Raw genomic sequence first — 22920 nt, forward strand, 5'->3', positions numbered from 1 at the left:
TGAAATGCTTTCTAAATATAGTAACAATCAAATTATAAACTACTTAAAACATTTCACCTTTCTTATAACTGTAAAATAAATATGATCATACCTAGTGAGAGTACCGAATTGGCACCATTTCATATAACTGATGACCGAGTATTTCTGCCCAGCGTCCTCTGAGCGAAGCACAGACGCCATTCAAATGCCTGCTGACTCGTTGAAAGTGGTCTTGTTAAAATTCTACAAATGATTTTGTATTTTTTTCTTGTTGAGAAAAATCCAGTTGATACTGCATTTGCTAGAATCGCTAGAGTCTCTGGGTTAATAACACATATTGTTAGAGGAGCTGCGAGGTTCACAGCAAGGTGAGTTTGATCCTTTGTCTGGATAGGCCCGAAAATGTAACTTGTCTCTCTCTATGAGGTGTCAGATTTCACATACTCCATCTCAGATGAAAGCCGAGAACTGCATGCGAAGCGGGACAACCGAAGGTGTCACGGCCAAAGTGCAATCATTGGATAATAAAATGGATGAGCTCCGATCAAAACTAACCTACCAACGGGACATTTAAAAACTAATATCTTGTGTTTCACCGAGTCGTGGCTAAATGACGACATGGATAACATACAGCTGCTTGGGTTTTTCGTGCATCGGGAAGATAGGACAGCTGCCTCCGGTAAGACAAGGGCTGGCGGTCTGTGTCTATTTGTAAATAACAGCTGGTGCACGAAATCTAATATTAAGGAAGTCTCAAGGATTTGCTCGCCTGAGGTAGAGTATCTCATGAAAAGCCATAGACCACAGACTGGAATATGTTCCCGGTATTCTTCCGATGTTATTGAGGAGTACACAACATCAGTCACTGGCTAGTAGCACAAACATTTTGCTAAACTCGCATTAACATGTGTATGTGACCAATAACATTTGATTTGGTTTCGTCAATAAGTGCATTCGACGCTTGTCGGATGTGGCATGGCTTGCAAACTATTACGGACTACAAAGGGAAGCACGTCCACGATCTGCCCAGTGACACAAGCCTACAAGATGAGCTAAATGACTTCTATGCTCACTTCGAGGCAAGCAACACTGAAGCATGCATGAGAGCACTAGCTGTTCCGGACGATTGTGTGATCCCGCTCTCCGTAGCCGATGTGTGTAAGACCTTTAAACAGGTCAACATTCACAAGGCTGCAGTGCCAGACGGATTACCAGGACGTGTCTTCACTGATATTTTCAACCTGTCCCTGTAACACCAACATTTTTCAAGCAGACCACTATAGTCCCTGTGCCCAAGAACCCCAAGGTAAACTGCCTAAAAGACTACCGACCCAAGGCACTCCCGTCTGTAGCCATGAAGTGCTTTGAAAGGCTGGTCATGGCTCACATCAACACAGCTTATCCCAGGAATCCTAGACCCACCCTAATTTGCATACCGCCCAACAGATCTACAGATGACGCAATCTCTATTGCACTCCACACTGCCCTTTCCCACCTGGACAAAACGAACATCTACTTGAGAATGCTGTTCATTGACTACAGCTCAGCGTTCAACATCATAGTGAAGTCAAAGCTCATTGCTAAGCTAAGGACCCTGGGACTAAGCACCTCCCTCTGCAACTGGATCCTGGACATCCTGACGTCCCCCGCCAGATGGTGAGGGTAGGTAGCAACACATCCGCCATGCTGATCCTCAACACGGGGCCCCTCGGATGTGAGTGCTCAGTCCCCTCCTGTAATCCCTGTTCACTCATGACTGCACGGCCAGGCACGACTCCAACACCATCATTAAGTTTTCCAAAGACACAACAGTGGTAGGTCTGATCACCAACAACAATGAGACAGCCTGTAGGGAGGAGGTCAGAGACCTGGCAGTGTGGTGCCAGGATAACAGCCTCTCCCTCCACGTAAGTAAGACAAAGGAGATGATCGTGGACTACAGAAAAAGGAGGGCTGAGCACGCCCCCATTCTCATTGTCAAGGCTGTATTGGAGCAGGTTGAGATCTTCAAGTTCCTTGGTGTCCACATCACCAACAAACTATCATGGTCCAAACACACCAAGACAGTCGTGAAGAAGGCACGACAACACCTATTCCCCCTCAGAAGACTGAAAAGATTTGGCATGGGTCCTCAGATCCTCAAAAAGTTCTACTGCTGCACCATCAAGAGCATCCCCCCCACAAACACACACATTTTTACGCTGCTGCTATTTGCTGTTTTTTATCTATGCATAGTCACTTTACCTCTAGGAAAATGTATATTACCTCAACTAAACTGTGCCCCCTCACATTGAATCTGTACCGGTACCCCCCTGTATATAGTCTCGCTACTGTTATTTTATTGTTGCTCATTAATTATTTATTATTTTTCTATATTTATTTAGACTTTTTTTGACATCAGTTTATTTTAGTAAATACTTTAACACTTATTTTTCTTAACTGCGTTGTTGTGTAAGGGTTTGTAAGTAAGCATTTCACTGTAAGGTCTAACACCTGTTGTATTTGGCGCATGTGACATAATATTTGATTGGATTGGATTTGATTTTGAAATGGGGAACTAAACGTTTTTAAATGGTGAAAGCCTATATTAACATGGGGAGCACCAAAAGAGGCTTCCGTGGCAAGTGTGCCCTTCCGGCCTAGAATTTCGGGATTTTATGGGCAAAGGCCATTTTGCCTTCAAATGGTACCCTATATCTTCCAGGGCATCAAGGCCATCTGCTAGGCCAGCATCAAGGCCATCTGCTAGGTCAGCCATTAACCGAAATATCCAATTATATTGATTTGAAAATCAAAAAACACAAGCTAAGAATCTATATAAATGTACAAAAATACAGCTACAGCTTGTCATGTCCAGACCAATGCCGACATGAGGGAGGCGCGTGAAAATGTAGCCAAACTTTAATGAGACTTTTAATGACATGTATACTGTATAGGCTAAACGCTTGTCAAGTTTGAGAAATATAATATAGGATCATTATTAATATTAACATCTAAAGGCTTCTGTTGACATACTCGAGGCCTGTTACGCACTGCAACCTCAGTCATCTTGCAATCTGAGCGGAGACGGTCAACATCTTGAAACCATAGACGTAATGTTTCACCAACTGTACTTTGTTTGTCATTTTTCTGTGTTCCGACCATAGGAATGGTAAGAGGATTATTTGAAAAACAATTCCTCATATGCCATTGAACCCAGATTTGCGGTCATGTTCTCTACTGTCTTTTGTTGTCCAGCAGCCAAAGACACAATCCGAGTCATATTAACAACCCATCTTTAGATCTTACCTCTTTCTACATTTCTAAAGGATATTTTCGTCTGTCATATGAAACGCTTGCATTTGCAGTGTGCTTTTCAATCATTTAATTTTGGAACATTTGCGCTTATAGACAACTGCCGTGCGCACATTGCTGCGTTCATAATGTGAAGAAAGCCTAACAGTTTATCGTTCTGATCTGTAGCAGCAGCCTCATTTGCTTTTAAAAATTGTATTTTATGTACAGTTGTATTCATTTGGGATCTATCATCCCACAACTGTCCCAGTTGAGTCTGTTATTTATTTCTCTCACAAGCTGACCAATATAATAGGTACTTTTGCACTATGGAGGAAAGTAGATTGACATACAGTAGGTTTGTGCTTTTGCTGTTTGTTACTCATCTTGTTGGCTGACAAAAAGTAAATGTGGACAGTTCTTCTAACATCTTCACTATGCACCTTGGAATTGGATAAGGACGTGTGCCGTTGCATCCCCGATTTTTCCGTCTTCACTTGTAGCCTACTTCGTAGCTGCTAGGCCTGTGGAAAGGAACCGATCATGTGACTGCATTGGCTTATCAGAATTGAGATATCTGAGTGAGCCACCTGAGTGATAGGTGCTTTGGAGCAATGCGATTGGCAGTCGGGAGAAGGGAATTATAATTATTATATTCAGCCCAAGGGCACGATGACTTTTTCCGCAAGGCATGGATTGTTTTTGGGGACATTACAACCACACAAGGGGTCATCGGCGGCCATAGCCGTCGTTGCCACTGGGAAATTCGAGGCCTGGTGCCCTCTATCCAATTATATGGGTACATTTTGATAGACAGCAGAATTCTGAGGAGAGTCCTTTCTCAACCTCACCACCAATGACCTTAATCTAATTTTTAGTCTGAACAATGTTCCTCCCTATGGTCGCTTAGTACTCTAGTTAAGTCGTTATTGACAGCATTAAGATGTTCTCTTGGAATTAAGTGAAAGTACACAATATTAGTGTATTTTATTTTCCTCTTCAGGGGCTCTTTTGCGGCCCTTGTTTTTTGACCGATTTTTACAGTTGTTTGTTCTCTGTTGTCCAAGGTCTGAGGATCATTGCTATTTGATCGAGCCTGATCTTTTCTTCGAGTCGAGAACTTGCGTTTATCTCTGTTCAAAGTGCCACTGATAGTGAAAATCCATCGAGGCTCTCTTCGGACAGCACGAGCAGCTCTTTTACTTTATCTCTCTCTCTCTCTTGCTTCCCAAGCGCATCTCCCATTCATTTGCACTGCGCAAATGTGGACTGCGCAGGGCTTCGCCCGCAAAGTTCAAAGGAAGCCCTCTCAGTTAAGTGGAAATGCACAGGGGATGATAATTCACTGCTCTCCATGCTGCGAGAGAGAAAGAGGGAGGGAGAGAGGATGAAGTAAGTAATGGAGTAACTGAGAAGGAGAGAAAAGAGTAAGTAAATGAGATGAAAAGGAGAAATGATGGGCAGAGAAGTAGGAGAAAGAGGGAGTAATTAAGAGTTTACAGAAGCAGCACAACTGAGTACATTCATGACTACTAAAACAGAGCTTAAATTGTATTAACTTGGATAAAGTATCAGGACATAGAAATGGGAGTGAGAGGGAGAGAGAGGCAGTGCAAGAGACCAAGATGAATTGCGAGGACGTGTGTTTGTTTGTACGCACGGGTGTGTGTGCGCGTGTGTGTGTCAAAAGAGAGAAGAAGGTCAGAGCGCCGGCGAGGCTGCTTCCGTCTCGCCTTGTTAATTTCCTGACGGCCTCGGCTCATTTCGCAGCAGTTAAGCTAGGTGAGAAAGCAACTGACCCCTACGGCTAATCTTCCCCCCCGCTGCCACCTGCCCCATCTCTCTCTCCCTCATACCTCTTTCACTGTCCCTCTTTCATTCTCTCTCCCTTCTCTCACTCTCTGTCCCCTCTTTCTCTCTCCCCCTCTCTCTTACCACCCCTCTCTTCCTCTCCATCTCTGTATATGGTTGCTGTGTTTTCACCATCAGGCCACTCCCATAGGAGCTGCAGCTTCATCAAGTCGAGTAGTATAAGAAAGGGCATCATCATTAGGTTAGTCTCTGATCGCCCTCCCTAAGTAATTATCCCTCGCCTAGACTCTGGCAGCAGACATAATTGATTTAATGGAGTGTTCTCTCTCTCCACTTCTTTTACGATGCTCAGGAGTATGTTTTCTCTTGTTAAAGATTGGGATACATTTTTTATTAATGGCGTACAACACTGCATAACACTTTTATTGAAATCTGAATGGGATTTAATGTGGAGTGTAAATGGTTAATGTCATAAATGGAGATCCTTTTGTAAGGGGTGTTCTGTATTTCATCTGCTTATTTATTTCTGTATCAAGGAGAGAATGTTTCTCTCACCATAGAAAAGACCCAGAGACATTGGAGGTGTCAATTTGAAACGATTATAACATTTTATCAGTACAGTACATCACACATAAAAGGCCCATAGCCTTTTCAGAGAGATTTATTTACCGAAGGTGCCATTGACGGGCATTAAAACACAGAATTTACAGTTTTCCATCTGGTTTTATAATACTTCTGGTCAAATATGTGTGAAAAATCCAATTATGTTTTATTGATCATCAAAACTATCTGGAAGCTTTGGCCTTGAATTTATGAGAGTGGGGTGCAGACGTGATTCAGACCTGATAAATCAAGGTAATTTCAGTTGGCCTCCAGAGGTGGGGTGCTTGTAGAGGTGAGCCTCTACCTCCTCCATCCATCCATCTTTTCCTCCCTCTTTCACCCTCTCTCTGATGATTAAATCATGGCGTTCGCTTAGGGATCATGCCTTGAAAATGATGTATATCTTAAAGGGTGCCCGGTCGACTGGAACAGAAAACAGACATGCATTTAAATGTCCCTCCAAATTCTTCATCCTTTTTATACCTTCATTGATAGATGTTGAACCTGGTAAGTAATGTTAAAGAAGCAACACTCTACCGTAATGGCTTTTACCTGGCTGTGGCTTAAGACGAACAGTCGTTATTGTGGTTTAGAGGGATTCCATATGAAACCAGGACAAAAAAAGACAGGATTTGGGGGATTTTCATGACATTTATATCTAAAGGCATAATTGAGAAATAATGTATCAAAGTTGGCATACTTCTGACATTTTGGCCTTACCTTGGCCTCCTTTAAGACTCCATAATATTTAATCTGTAGGTGCTACAAAGCAGCAATTGGTGTCAAATGAAGCTTTACCACTTGCTCTGTAATATGAGTAGTATTTTGATTTCAGTAACATTTTGTTTTACGTATTAATATATAATAATAATAATAATAATATTGTAAAATATTAACATGAATATTGAAAAAACACATTTTATGATTGACATTATGATCCAATTTAAGCATTACAACAGAGTGAATGTGAAAATGGATTCAAAATGGACACCCTATGCTGGTAATTTGCAGGATGTGCAATGATACGAGTAAAAGAAGGGCTGTGATTGGTTACATTGCCTTCTATTCCAATTTCTCTGTATAAAATGGGCCATAACTTTAAAACTAGCAGAGATCCCACTCTGAAACTTTGATTTAACCATAGAATATTTTCAACAGTATAGAACAATTTGCAAAATCCCAAATAGTTTGTTTTCAATATTCAATTTCTTTTTAAAATGTTTTAATCAATGTAAAAAATAATATATATTTTATTGAAATTAAAATACTCATACTGTATTACAGAGCAAGCGGTAGAACTTTGACACCAATGTTTGCTTTGTACACTGAACAAAAATATAAATGCAACATGCAACAATTTCAAAGATTTTACTGAGTTACAGTTCAAAGGAAATCAGTCAATTTGAAATATTTTTTGGGTGCCATAATCGATAGATTTCACATGACTGGGTGGCAGGTAGCCTAGTGTTTAGAGTGTTGGGCCAGTACCGAAAGGTTGCTAGATTGAATCTCCGAGCTGACAAGGTAAAAATCAGTTCTGCCCCTGAACAAGAAAGTTAACTCACCATTCCCTGGGCGCTGAAGACGATTATGGCAGCCTCTCGCACCTGCTCCTTCGGATAGACTTGATCAGGTTGATGATTGTGGCCTGTGGAATGTTGTCCCACTCCTCTGCAATGGCTGTGCGAAGTTGCTGGATAATGGCGGGAACTGGAACACGCTATTGTACTCGTCCAACCAGAGCGTCCAAAACATGCTCAATGAGGTGACATGTCTGAGTATGCAGGCCATGGAAGAACTGAGACATTTTCAGCTTCCAGGAATTGTGTACAGATCCTTGCGACATGGGACTGTTAATTATCATGCTGAAACATGAGGTGATGGTGGTGGATGAATGGCACGACAATGGGCCTCAGGATCTCATCATGGTATCTCTGTGCATTCAAATCGCTATCAATAAAGTGCAATTGTGTTTGTTGTCTGTAGCTTTTGACTGCCCATACCATAACCTCACCACTACCATGGGGCACTCTGTTCACAATGTTGACTTCAGCAAACTGCTTGCCCACCTGATGCCATCTGCCCAGTACTGTTGAAACCTGAATTAATCCGTGAAGAGCACACTTCCTCAGCGTTTCGGGGGCCATTGAAGGTTAGCATTTGCCCACTGAGGTCGGTTACGACGCCAGTCAGGTCAAGACCCAGGTGAGGACAACAAGCACTCAAATTAGCTTCCCTGAGACTGTTTCTGACAGTTTGTGCAGAAATTATTCAGTTGTGCAAATCCACAGTTTTGTAACTGATCTCAGACGATCCCACAGGTGAGGTCCTGGGCTGGCGTGGTTACTGGGCTGGCGTGGTTACATGTGTTGTGAGGCCGTTTGGACGTACTGCCAAATTCTCTAAAACAACGTTGGAGGTGGCTTATGATAGAGAAATAAACATGTAATTATCTGGCAACAGCTCTGGTGGGCATTCCTGCAGTCAGGATGCCAAATGCACACTCCCTCATAACTTGAGACATCAAATTGTATTAGTCACATGTGCCGAATACAACAGGTGTAGTAGACCTTACAGAGAAATGCTTTCTTACAAGCCCCTAACCAACAATGCAGTTAAAAAAATACAAATAAAAGTAACAAATAATTACACAGCAGCAGTAAAATAACAATAGTGAGGCTATATACAGGGGGTACCGGTACAGAGTCAAGGTGCGGGGGCACCGGTTAGCTGAGGTAATTGAGGTAATTTGTACATGTATGTAGAGTTTTATTAAAGTGACTATGCATAGATAATAACAGAGTAGCAGCTGCGGGTCTTATGGCTTGGGGGTAGAAGCTGTTAAGACGCCTCTTGGACCTAGACTTGGCGCTCTGGTACCGCTTGCCGTACGGTAGCAGAGAGAACGGTCTGACTAGGGTGGCTGGAGTCTTTGGCAATTTTTAGGGCCTTCCTCTGACACCGCCTGGTATTGATGTCCTGGATGTCAGGAAGCTTGTAGTGATGTACTGGGCCGTACACACTACCCTATGTAGTGCCTTGCAGAGTAGTTGCCAATGGTGCCGCTGTAAAACCTTTTGAGGATCTGAGGACCCATGCCAAATCTCTCCTGAGGGGGAATAGGCTTTGTCGTGCCCTCTTCATTACTGTCTTGGTATGCTTGGAACATTTTAGTTTGTTGTTGATGTGAACGTCAAGGAACTTGAAGCACTCCTCCTGCACCACTACAGCCCCGTCAACGAGAATGGGGGCATGCTCGGTTATCCTTTTCCTGTAGTCCGCAATCATCTCCTTGGTCTTGATCACGTTGAGTGAGAGGTTGTTGTCCTGGCACCACACGGCCAGGTCTCTGAACTCTTCCCTACAGGCTGTCTCATAGTTATCGGTGATCAGGCCTACCACTTTTGTGTCATCAGCAAACTTCATGGTAATCTTTCTGGCCTTGCGTCCTTGTGAATATTGACCTGTTTAAAGGTCTTACTCACAGCGGCTGCGGAGAGCGTGATCACGCAGTCGTCCAGAACAGCTGATGCGCTCATGCATGTTTCAGTGTTATTTGCCTCGAAGCGAGCATAGAAGTAGTTTAGCTTGTCTGGTAGGCTCGTGTCACTGGGCAACTCTCGGCTGGGCTTCCCTTTGTAGTCTAATGGTTTGCAAGCTCTGCCACATCTGACGAGTGTCGGAGCCGTTCTTAGCCCTGTATTGATCTTAGTCCTGTATTGACACTTTGCCTGTTTTGATGGTTTGTCGGAGGGCATAGCAGGATTTCTTATAAGCTTCCAGGTTAGAGTCCTGCTCCTTGGAAGCGGCAGCTCTACCCTTTAGCTCAGTGCGGATTTAGCCTGTAATCCATGGCTTCTGGTCGGGGTATGTACGTACGGTCACTGTGGGGGCGACGTCATCGATGCACTTATTGATGAAGCCAATGACCGATGTGGTGTACTCCTCAATGCCATCGGAAGAATCCCGGAACATATTCCAGCCCGTGCTAGCAAAGCAGTCCTATAGTATAGCATCTGCTTCATCTGACCACTTTCTTATTGACCGAGTCACTGCTGCTTCCTGCTTACATTTTTGCTTATAAGCAGGAATCAGGATGATAGAATTATGGTCAGATTTGCCTAAATGAGTGTGAGGGAGAGCTTTGTATGCTTCTCTGTGTGTGGAGTGAAGGTGGTCTAACATGCTGATAGACATTTGGTAAAACAGATTTAAGTTCCCCTGCATTAAAGTCCCCGGCCATTAGGAGTGCGTTTTGGATGAGCGTTATTGTGTTTGCTAATGGCGGAATACAGCTCATTGAGTTCCTTACATATATGCATAGCAGCAACATTATGTACAAAATAAGTAAAATAATTACTTGCAAAAAATGAAAATGCAATCGGTTAGGCACACGTAAAACGTCAGCCATCTTCTCCGGCGCTGCCTCTCACATCTGTTGCATTGTGTGACAGAACTCCACATTTTAGAGTGGCCTTTTATTTTCCCCAGCACAATGTGCACCTGTGTAATGATCATGCTGTTTAATCAGCTTCTTGATATGCCACACCTGTCAGGTAATGTGTTATCTTGGTAAAGGAGGCTGGGAAAAGACAGGAGCAGACAGGACAAACGCTGGTAAGCTTGACAAACAAGACAAATGGCAACAGACAAACAGAAAACACAGGTATAAGTACACGGGATAATGGAGAAGATGGGCAACACCTGGAGGGGGGTGGAGACAAGCACAAAGACAGGTGAAACTGATCAGGGCGTGACAACTTTACATGTTACATTTATATTTTTGTTAAGTGTAGCACCTCGGCCTACATTATGGAGTCTTAAATGAGACCTGGGTAAGGACAAACTGTCATAAAAATTCCTCATTTGATCAATTATTTATTAAATATGCTTTTTAGATACAGCCTTATTCTAAACGGGATTAAATAAAACATTTTCCTCATCAATCTACACACAATACGCCATAATGACTAAGCAAAAACAGTTTATTTTATTTTTGTTTATATATTAAAAATAAAAACCTGATATTACATTTCCATAAGTATTCAGATCCTTTACCCAGTACTTTGTTGAAGCACCTTTGGCAGCGATTACAGCCTCAAGTCTCCTTGTGTATGATGCTACAAGCTTTGCACACCGGTATTTGGGGAGTTTCTCAAGCACACTGAGGTTGGATGGGGAGCATCGCTGCACAGTTATTTTCAGGTCTCTCCAGAGATGTTAGATCGGGTTCAAGTCTGGGCTCTGGCTGGGCCACTCAAGGACATTCAGAGACTTGTCCCGAAGCCACTCCTGCGTTGTCTTGGCTGTGTGCTTAGGGTCGTTGTCCTGTTGGAAGGTGAACCTTCACCTCCGGTTCAGTCTTCAGTGCCTTTCAGTTCACTTTTAGAAACACGAGTCTGTGACTTCATGCGATGGTGCCTGGAGATCAGGCCAGCATTGGAGAATACCATATCCGCCCTTGCTGAGACACTGAGGATGCTCAACACCCTTCAGGTGACTCTTGCCAGGCTGGGCAGAGTGGTTGGCCTGAAGGTTTTTTAGAATGATTCTTTAGTTGTGGACACTACATCACCTCACTCCCGTTCTTGCTCTTGGTCCTCCTCATCTTTGTCACCTTGATTATGCACCTGTTTTATCAGTTTCTTTCTGAAAACTCCATAACAGTAGCTCAAGCAAGGGTTTATAGCAGCACACAAGTAGCCTACATATGCATGCTGGGCTGGTCATGCCTTGAGCTCGCAAAGTGAAGTGAGCGGTACTGGAGCGTAATTGAAGCTGGCGAGAAGGCCTCACTCCAGTCAAATTGGGCATGCTCCGCTCACATACTCGGAACAATTGAAAGGGATGATCATCACCATTCGTGCTCCACACATCATTCATTATGGTTACAAAGTAAATGCTCAAACTAAAATGTAAAAATAAAGGGGTTCCGTGTGGCTCAGTTGGTAGAGCATGGCGCTTGCAATGCCAGGGTTGTGGGTTCGATTCCCACGAGGGTCCAGTATGAACAATTATGAACATATATGCTTTCACTACTGGAAGTCAGAGCATCTGCTAAAATGTAAAATCCAAATGCCCGTTTTATGCATTTTATGCATGCATCAAAAATGCATTTCTCGTCCACATGTAAGCAATCCATATTCCCTTCAATTATTGACAAAACTGGTTGCATTGTGTAAGGGACAACATGCACACATGCTGAGCTGTCCTGCACCAACACTCTTATTTACTTAAGTTAGTGAGAAAGCCCGGCAATTAGAGAGGCAGGCTCAGGCATATTCTGTGCTGTGATGCAGCTTGTCACTCCGGCATGTTAATTGGCTGTAGCGCAGCACACACACCCAGACACAGGCATTAAACCCGAGGGGAGTTGGTAAAACAAGGCCTTGGATTTGAAACACAGCGACCATATGCTCCATGTCAATCCCTTTACGGCTAAGGACAAAACTGGTGCACGGCAGGGAATGGTTGATTTGAAAATGAATGGGCCGTGTTTTCCCCCACTTCAAGTCCAGGTAGTAGATAACGGACCTTATCAGATATGTAGTTGGTGCTGTATATTAACTCATTTGTGTGGGTTCTAACTTGAACAATTATTTTGTAAGTTTACAATTGTACAATTTATGCTCTCTGCATATAAAATCCACGAAGGCTGCCGGAAAGTCCCGAATGCAAGATGGTAAATTCTATGATTCGCACGGTGGAGGAAGTCAAACAACACCGCTGGTTCTGCTCACACTGCCCTACCCTGTGCTCTGACCTCTTTCTCCCCTCTCTCTCCAGATGAAATCTCGCGTCTTGTGACGGCCGGCCGCCCAACAACCTGCCCGCTCGACCCTATCCCCTCCTCTCTTCTCCAGACCATTTCCGGAGACCTTCTCCCTTACCTCACCTCGCTCATCAACTTATCCCTGACCGCTGGCTACGTCCCTTCCGTCTTCAAGAGAGCGAGAGTTGCACCACTTCTGAAAAAACCTACACTCGATCCCTCCGATGTCAACAACTACAGACCAGTATCCCTTCTTTCTTTTCTCTCCAAAACTCTTGAACGTGCCGTCCTTGGTCAGCTCTCCCGCTATCTCTCTCAGAATGACCTTCTTGATCCAAATCAGTCAGGTTTCAAGACTAGTCATTCAACTGAGACTGCTCTTCTCTGTATCACGGAGGCGCTCCGCACCGCTAAAGCTAACTCTCTCTCCTCTGCTCTCATCCTTCTAGACCTATCGGCTGCCTTCGATACTGTGAACCATCAGATCCTCCTCTCCACCCTCTCCGAGTTGGGCATCTCCGGCGCGGCCCACGCTTGGATTGCGTCCTACCTGACAGGTCGCTCCTACCAGGTGGCGTGGCGAGAATCTGTCTCCTCACCACGCGCTCTCACCACTGGTGTCCCCCAGGGCTCTGTTCTAGGCCCTCTCCTATTCTCGCTATACACCAAGTCACTTGGCTCTGTCATAACCTCACATGGTCTCTCCTATCATTGCTATGCAGACAACACACAATTAATCTTCTCCTTTCCCCCTTCTGATGACCAGGTGGCGAATCGCATCTCTGCATGTCTGGCAGACATATCAGTGTGGATGACGGATCACCACCTCAAGCTGAACTTCGGCAAGACGGAGCTGCTCTTCCTCCCGGGGAAGGACTGCCCGTTCCATGATCTCGCCATCACGGTTGACAACTCCATTGTGTCCTCCTCCCAGAGCGCTAAGAACCTTGGCGTGATCCTGGACAACAAACTGTCGTTCTCAACTAACATCAAGGCGGTGGCCCGTTCCTGTAGGTTCATGCTCTACAACATCCACAGAGTACGACCCTGCCTCACACAGGAAGCGGCGCAGGTCCTAATCCAGGCACTTGTCATCTCCCGTCTGGATTACTGCAACTCGCTGTTGGCTGGGCTCCCTGCCTGTGCCATTAAACCCCTACAACTCATCCAGAACGCCGCAGCCCGTCTAGTGTTCAACCTTCCCAAGTTCTCTCACGTCACCCCGCTCCTCCGCTCTCTCCACTGGCTTCCAGTTGAAGCTCGCATCCGCTACAAGACCATGGTGCTTGCCTACGGAGCTGTGAGGGGAACGGCACCTCAGTACCTCCAGGCTCTGATCAGGCCCTACACCCAAATAAGGGCACTGTGTTCATCCACCTCTGGCCTGCTCGCCTCCCTACCACTGAGGAAGTACAGTTCCCGCTCAGCTCAGTCAAAACTGTTCGCTGCTCTGGCTCCCCAATGGTGGAACAAACTCCCTCACGACGCCAGGACAGCGGAGTCAATCACCACCTTCCGGAGACACCTGAAACCCCACCTCTTTAAGGAATACCTAGGATAGGATAAAGTAATCCTTCTCACCCCCCCTCCCCCCCTTAAAATATTTAGATGCACTATTGTAAAGTGGTTGTTCCACTGGATGTCATAAGGTGAATGCACCAATTTGTAAGTCGCTCTGGATAAGAGCGTCTGCTAAATGACTTAAATGTAAATGTAAATGGAACATATTGCCTGTAGCCTACTGTACATGGCAAGCTGGTGCTCACCCAGTGGCTGTGAGGATTTTTCTGCAATATTCACAACATATTGACACAATTACAATATTTATAGAATTTCATCAATTTACATTGTGTAAAAAGTTATGAGTGAACATTAGCAGGCCAGCAGCAGATGAAACAGAAAGTGAATTCTATCCGGCTCTTCTCCACGGTTTTAGCTTGTCTAACTGGATAGGTTTAGGATATTTACTAGCCATACCACTGACAAACATATGGCAGTACACAAACAAAATCTAGCTCACTTATTTTGATAGCTAGAAGGATAGCCACAAATTCATTCAGAAATGGTGGAAGAGGATAGCTAGCTATAGCAAGCTAATGTAATCTGCTTCAACAAGAAGCAACTGACCGCATTGATCCTAAAATATACAATCCACCCCTACAAAGAAAGCATGGCTCTGGGGCTTCTCCGAAATGCTATTCGATCCACGATCAGATCCATGGCCCGAAGGATTACATTTCATTTTAGCCCGCACTCAGAAGGCCGTATAGAAAACTCCCCCAGAGCCACAGAACGACCAAATTATCGCAACTTGCAGCCACCACAAACACATGAAAAACTCTGGTTTCCATATTCCATTCCTAATATCTGTTGGACTGTAGGCAATATATTCGAGATGCCCTAGCCCATAGCAGATATAGCAGAATAAAATTATGCTGGAGGTCTCCATCCACACGCGTGGATCCATCTGACGAACCACACACACACACACACACACACACACACACACACACACACACACACACACACACACACACACACACACACACACACACACACACACACACACACACACACACACACACACACACACACACACACACACACACACAGAGCCCGAGTACAGACAGCCAGCAGCTCCCGAAACACAATTCACGGTGAGCTCCAAAGCTTTCCACATTGACCAAAATCCACAATCCACACCTCCAAAGAAAGCCTGGCTGCTGGGCTTCTCTGAAATGCTGCTTGCATTTACCCGGTTTACTTCCATGCCAGTGACCATGCTCAGTCTCTGCTAGTGCTACTGGCTGTTTGAGATGTTTTAGAAGCCACGTTAATGGTAGGGACAGCATCTACTTTGAGAAGCAACTTCTTGCTGAAGCCTTCCTTCCATTACTGATAGCTGTGGAATTTCTCAGGAATTAGATTTGCCTCGCAGATTGATGAGGAGACGTCCAATTCACCCACCTCATTCTCACAAATGTATCCCACGTTTTTACTACGTTTTTCATTCACCATGTGACGCTGACTGCAGGGCGTTGTGGGATTGTTTCCGAAGTTAAAGCTGATTTGAAGTAAACCTCAGTTTGTCATTTGGAAATGTTTTTTTGGGGTGCTCTAAGTTACTATTATATGCATTTCTGGCATTGGGAAATAAGTGCTACACTGCCTCCTCCCACTTTTACTGCTGTTCCTCTGGCCGTGGATGAGGAGACCTTGCAGTTAGAGCGCTGCTCATTTAATTAAATATGGGTGTGTCCTTGTTGGTAGTGCAATGGGAGGTGCCCGGCAGATCTTGATTGAGTCGTGCATGCAGACCAAACTGTTGGATTTTTAGGGTTCATGGTTTATGGGTTTGTCTGAATATAAAAGTAAAACCCCAGCTGTGTATACCTCTGTATTTTGACCAATCAGTCTTTGTCTAACCTTTTAAAGGGGAAGGTATTGCATGAACATTTTGAGAACAGATACCTTTTCATGGATCCTTTTCCAACAGGAGTTGTCAGTCTAGCTGAATAGGTGTTTTATTATCACAGGCAGGTTTTTGGTGACTGACTGTCTTGAAGGCTCTTCTCTGGCAAAACAGCTCGGTGCGATAGTCCTTCACCTGGCTTTCATCTTGTGTTTCAGTGTTATTAAAAGTGACACCTTGATGTTGAGGTCACGACCCTATTGCTTACATTTGAACTGAACCGTTACAGGACCTGTTGGGCTCTCACACCCAAACAATCTGACAGCAGCCAGAGTATACAACCACACTAAAAACAATGTTTTGAAAAGAGAGTTGAGTCGCAATAGCCTGTCAGTACAAGGACGGATGTTGGAGAATGGATTGCACTGGTTTTGGAGCTATTGACTGACTGTTGACTGAAGAAAAGGAAGAGGTTAGAGACAGCAGTTTGGTGACATAAGGGATGACAAGACCGCACAGCATAATTAGAGCAATAGAGGCCCCGTGCTCTGAGTGAATCTCGAATTTCTAAGTTGATAATTTACTATATGATACTTGGAATGTGTCTATTGACAACAAAATTATCTCACACACTCATCCATTACAGATGATGGTTTACCTCCAATGTATTATGCTTTTAATCACCCCTTTACATTTAACTTTCATGACTTATTCAACTTCAGTAACAGCAAGTAGTGACAGTTTAGTAGAAAAACTACTTATCAAGATGACATGGCAGTTCACCTGAAGTAAGCCTGCCTGTCCTTATATGCCTGTTTTGTTCTGACTTGATGTGGAAGGTCATTTTATGAAGCCCCCCCCTCCCCCCTGTAACTCTATTGAAGTCATATTAAAGAACTTACAGTACAAAGTGAGACATTTTCACCCATGTAGCTATTCAAAAAGAAAAAAAACAAAAAACAAATTTATTTATATAGCCCTTCGTACATCAGCTGATATCTCAAAGTGCTGTACAGAAACCCAGCCTAAAACCCCAAACAGCAAACAATGCAGGTGTAAAAGCACGGTGGCTAGGAAAAACTCCCTAGAAAGGCCAAAACCTAGGAAGAAACCTAGAGAGGAACCGGGCTATGTGGGGTGGCCAGTCCTCTTCTGGCTGTGCCGGGTGGAGATTATAACAGAACGTGGCCAAGATGTTCAAATGTTCATAAATGACCAGCATGGTTGAATAATAGTAAGGCAGAACAGTTGAAACTGGAGCAGGAGCATGGCCAGGTGGACTGGGGACAGCAAGGAGTCCTCATGTCAGGTAAACATGGTCCTAGGGCCCAGGCCAGTAAAAAAGCATGGCCAAAAAAGGAGTCATCATGTCAGGTAATCCTGGGGCATGGTCCTAGGGCTCAGGTCCTCCGAGAGAGAGAAAGAAAGAGAGAAGGAGAGAATTAGAGAACGCACACTTAGATTCACACAGGACACCGAATAGGACAGGAGAAGTACTCCAGATAAACAAACTGACCCTAGCCCCCGACACATAAACTACTGCAGCATAAATACTGGAGGCTGAGACAGGAGGGGTCAGGAGACTCTGTGGCCCCATCCGAGGACACCCCCGGACAGGGCCAAACAGGAAGGATATAACCCCACCCACTTTGCCAAAGCACAGCCCCCACACCACTAGAGGGAAATCTTCAACCACCAACTTACCATCCTGAGACAAGGCCGAGTATAGCCCACAAAGATCTCCGACACGGTACAACCCAATGGGGGGAACCCAGACAGGCCGACCACAACAGTGAATCAACCCACCCTATTCTCCAAGTAGGCATTTTATCTGTTGCTGTTCCTGGAAAAAGTAGGCCATGCGGAGGCTTGTGCAATTTTCTGTTATCAGAATGAACAACATTTCGGTCACAAATATTCAGTGGTTACATTACTCTATTGAAGTCATATAAAATAACTTATGGGATGTAGACTTTGGTCATGAATATTCAGTGGTTACATTACTCTATTGAAGTCATATAAAATAACTTATGGGATGTAGACTTTGGTCATGAATATTCAGTGGTTACATTACTCTATTCAAGTCATATAAAATAACTTATGGGATGTAGACTTTGGTCATGAATATTCAGTGGTTACATTACTCTATTGAAGTCATATAAAATAACTTATGGGATGTAGACTTTGGTCATGAATATTCAGTGGTTACATTACTCTATTGAAGTCATATAAAATAACTTATGGGATGTAGACTTTGGTCATGAATATTCAGTGGTTACATTACTCTATTCAAGTCATATAAAATAACTTATGGGATGTAGACTTTGGTCACAAATATTCAGTGGTTACATTACTCTATTGAAGTCACATAAAATAACGTTTGGGACGTAGACTTTGGTCACAAATATTCAGTGGTTACATTACTCTATTGAAGTCACATAAAATAACATTTGGGATGTAGACTTTGGTCACGAATATTCAGTGGTTACATTACTCTATTGAAGTCACATAAAATAACGTTTGGGACGTAGACTTTGGTCATGAATATTCAGTGGTTACATTACTCTATTGAAGTCACATAAAATAACGTTTGGGACGTAGACTTTGGTCATGCATATTCAGTGGTTACATTACTCTATTGAAGTCATATAAAATAACGTTTGGGACGTAGACTTTGGTCATGAATATTCAGTGGTTACATTACTCTATTGAAGTCATATAAAATACCTTTTGGGACGTAGACTGATACTTTTTACTGTTCCGGTAAAAAGTAAGCTTAGGCATATGCAATTTTCTATTATCAAAACGAACAACTTTTTGGTCATGAATATTGTTCCGTGGTTGGAAAAAGAGTCCCTCATAAGGTGAAATGATGGTCTTTTTCAATGCTTTGGATAAAGGAAGAGCAGTGTCGGAATCGATATGATTTTATCTTACAGTATATCAGTATATAACCTTTGTGTAAAAGACAACATATTTTTAGTTGACAAGTCAAATGGTTCACTTTCTCACTAAAAGGGCAACTTCCCATACTTTGAAGCAAACACTCTTCAAGGCATCTTCCCCAGTATTTGTTGACGGAACGCTTGAATTGAGGGTGGTGAGGATTTGTTGTATTTCAGACATCAAAGAGCAATGAGCATGACAGCTGCAAATTGGTGGTGGGTGAGAATTTAGTATATATTTAAAACATTGCAGCTAAATCTGTCTATTTGGGCTGGTTATATTCAGAGTGGCTGACACAGACGTGAGTAATATTTAACTGTAAACCTAATTTCAAAAGATTCAATCCAACTTGCTAGGTCGATAAAGCCAATCAATTTTCTCCGAGGAGAATGCCCACCTCTTATGTGATGACTAGCCCATGAAATGGGATATAATCACAGCTAATGCTCAAAAGTGTTATGTCTGAACAGTGTTTTTTTACAGGCACTAATGTACTCCAGTGTGCTGCTTCTGTAAACTCTTAATTACTCCTTCTCTCATACCTTTCTAGCTTTTATCTCTAATTTTTCCCTAGTTTACTTACTCCTTTCTCACCTTCTCTCCATAACTCAATTGTTCTCTCCGTACCTACTCTTTCATCCCCGATTTTTGGCAACAACCCTGTATTTACCCCCTTTCTCTATCCCTTCCATTATCCTCTCTCCCTCCCTTTCCCCACACTCCCGTCCCTCTTCCCTCAGTGTCCTCTCTACCCCTCTCCTCCTCAACCCCTTTCTCTCTCCCTTCCATTATCCTCTCTCCCTCCCTTTCCCCACACTCCCGCCCCTCTTCCCTCAGTGTCCTCTCTACCCCTCTCTCCTCCTCAGCCCCTTTCTCTCTCCCTTCCATTATCCTCCCTTTCCCCACCTCCCCCCTTTCCCCAGTGTCCTCTCTACCCCCTCCCCTCAACCCCTCTTCCCTTCAGTGTCCTCTCTCCCTTTCCCCACCCCCGCCCCTCTTCCCTCAGTGTCCTCTCAACCCCTTTCTCTCTCCCTTCCATTATCCTCTCCCTCCCTTTCCCCACACTCCCGCCCCTCTTCCCTCAGTGTCCTCTCTACCCCTCTCTCCTCCTCAGCCCCTTTCTCTCTCCCTTCCATTATCCTCTCGTCTCTCTCGCTCCCCTCACTCACGCTCCCTTTCTCGGTCTGCCTCTTCCCTCAGTGTTCACTCTCCTGGGGTGCAGGAGAGTATGCTAATTAGCCGCTGGCTGCGCAGTGCCGGGAGGTCAAACGATCCTAGCCAGCAGCCTACTACCCTGCATCCCACGGATGGCTTGCCTCAGAAGCCAAGTAGGGTTGGTCCAGGTCAGTCCCTGGATGGGAGACCAGATGCTGCTGGAAGTGGTGTTGGAAGGACAGTAGGGGGCACTCTTTCCTCTGGTCTAAGGAGATCCCAGGGCAGTGAAGTGGATATTGCGCTGTGTAGAGTACTGTCTTTCGGATTGGACATTAAACATCTGTCCTTACTCTGTGGTCATTAAAAATCCCATGGCACTTATCGTAAGAGTAGGGATGATTTAACTCTGGTGTCATGACTAAATTCCCAACCTGGCCCCATTCCATCATGGCCACCTAATCATCCCCCTCATTCCTTAATTGGTGTATATCACTGCTCACCTCTGTAGCTAATGTGTGGTGAGTGTTCTGGCACAAGAAAACGGTCGCTGTGCATCATCCAGGTGGTGGATGAGGTGCATTTTCCCCCTACTATGTAAAGTGCTTTGAGTATCTCGGTTGGTAGAAAAGCGCTATATAAATCCAATCAGTAGTAAACTCATGGGATGTGTTTTGCATCCATATTAGGATATCATCAGTTGTCGTACATGTGGGCTAGCATCATGTAACAACATTAATGTTGGCTCACTTGATGTTATTTGCTGAAGATACTTGTGGTCTTCTATATCTGGAGATGCAGTCCCTATTTTAGCATCAACCCCATCAAGGTAAATCCTATTTTCCTCTGCGAAATGGTATCCTCTTGAGTTATTTTCTTTTCTTAAAAACAACGGCAAATTGCACTAATGAGTTATTTCCCTCCCTTTGTGCTTTTGTGCCTTATTGTACAGTACCAATGGTTCCACTCTACCACTCTCAGTGAGCTAGCTAGCTGAAGTCATCGCTATTTCAGCGTCGGGTGCATTAAGTAAATGAGCCTCTCGACCAGAGAAAGCGCTGCCTGAGCACTGCCAGAAAAGGGCTCTCATCCACTTAACGCTTCCTTAAATGATGCCATACGGAGTCACCGTGCCTGTGGTTTCCAGGGAGACGCAATACCAAAAAGTGAAAGGAAAATAAATAACAGCCTGACTGAGACAAAGTATAAGGCAGACTTGTGCTGTAGCGTTTCACTTGAACTGTTCAGCTACAATGAATTATAATATACTAGAAAAAGAACAGAAGGATTATAAAAATGATGTCACATAGCGTATTCAATTGGTTTATGCTATTTGTGTCTTACCGTTTCCGTCTGCTTTTGTACAAAACAATATATACATCCCCCAAGCACAGGAGTCTTTGCTGGACAAGAGGAGGACTCCACTCCTCCTCCAGCCAATCAGAGGGTGGAAGAAGGCCAAGCTAAATTCAAAAATCTACTGTTGGCCCCTCCCCCTCATGACTTCATCCCTTATCAGCTGATGGATGAGTTGAAGGTGAATGGTTTTACTATGACCTTTCTCACAAAGTATTGTCTAACTTTCAATCAAAGTCAGACAGCCACATATTAGGAATTAGTTGCATCCATTGCATAATTATTTTGGAATAATCTGAGGTGTTCATTTTGGGGGGTAGATAATCATTAACCACAGCTTGCACTGTTATTGCAGTTCTTTATGTGACCAAGTGTAGTTGTCTCTATACTTGTGGAAAGTGTTAATGATCAAGATGATTCATTTCTTTGATATTTCTGTTCACAGAGAAACATCAAGAAGCCGTCCAACAGAGCACCAACTGATAGACCGGTCCTCTCCCAGGACAAGAACTCAGAGCGCAGGTATGTACCACACACACACACACACACACACACACACACACACACACACACACACACACACACACACACACACACACACACACACACACACAATGAATTTGCATTGGGACAATAAAATATCACACGTGGACATCTGGAGAAACACCGACTGTGCAATTTGCACTGACGGTGACAGAGTTTTCCCAATATCTCGCCACATGGAAGCTTTTCAGTGAAGGCAACTGGGCTGGCCACCAATTCGGGGCCTTTTGAGAAGTGCGACTTGGTCCCAAACATTTTTGATTTTGTGATATTTTAACATTGTCATAATGACCACATTCTTAACTTAAAAAACACGTTTTCCAATCTCGAGAGGTTAAATAACAAAATGACTACAGTAATTGCATATTAAATGGCAAAAAAAAGGAACAGGGTTGACCGTGACTGGGTCGATGATTTCTTCTTAAATATGCCTTGTGACCGGGGGAATGCAAGCTTCACCTCAAAAAATGTAATTAGTAAACTATTTCTAGCCTTTCTGTCTATGGGTAACAGGGTTGATGTGTTCTGCTTAACCCACTTAGTTTTCCACCACAAAACACCAGAAAATTGCTAAAAAGAATAGTAACAGCTCACCTGCTTTTACTCTATGGTTTGACTATATGTTAAATGTTTCTTTTGAAAAAAATATTTTGAAAGGAATAGTTTTACCATATTAAAACGAGAGTTCAGTTCACGGAACAGGGTTGACCTTAAAATGAGGGACAGATGTAAATGAATCACTAATCAATATGAAATAAATAATCATCTTCAGAAATGACTGTCAAAGCAACAGAAAAACTAGGGCTTTACGATGATGGTGAAACTTGGAGAAATGTGTGAATTAAGTGGATTGATGCATGCACATGTCAAAATGCATATTCATGTTAAAAATACGATTTATTGAATTCTCTACTGATATCTAATATCAAAGGGACTAATTTCATGGAATGACCCACATCTCTACGCATGCAGGTGTTTTGACATTGTTTGACGGTTTAGACACATCAGCACCCGAAACAGACAAACAGTATTTATGTTGCATGTTATTTGGCGGCAAAGAACCAACAGAGCC

General features: G+C 43.7%; 1 protein-coding gene and 1 non-coding gene across 2 annotated transcripts in view; both read left to right on the plus strand.

Annotated features, from left to right (window-relative positions):
* LOC124046180 (MORN repeat-containing protein 1-like) overlaps positions 1 to 22920 on the plus strand; it is a 130434-nt gene that overhangs the window by 27251 nt on the left and 80263 nt on the right. The window contains exons 12-13 of the mRNA XM_046366280.1: positions 21344 to 21486; positions 21751 to 21827. Of these exons, the coding sequence (XP_046222236.1) occupies positions 21344 to 21486; positions 21751 to 21827 (220 nt within the window). The remainder of the gene's footprint in view (positions 1 to 21343; positions 21487 to 21750; positions 21828 to 22920) is intronic.
* On the plus strand, positions 11596 to 11671 carry trnaa-ugc. Its single transcript has one exon. It is a non-coding gene; the product is annotated as a tRNA-Ala (tRNA).

Source organism: Oncorhynchus gorbuscha, linkage group LG10 (genome assembly GCF_021184085.1).
Source record: "Oncorhynchus gorbuscha isolate QuinsamMale2020 ecotype Even-year linkage group LG10, OgorEven_v1.0, whole genome shotgun sequence".
NCBI lineage: Eukaryota > Metazoa > Chordata > Actinopteri > Salmoniformes > Salmonidae > Oncorhynchus > Oncorhynchus gorbuscha.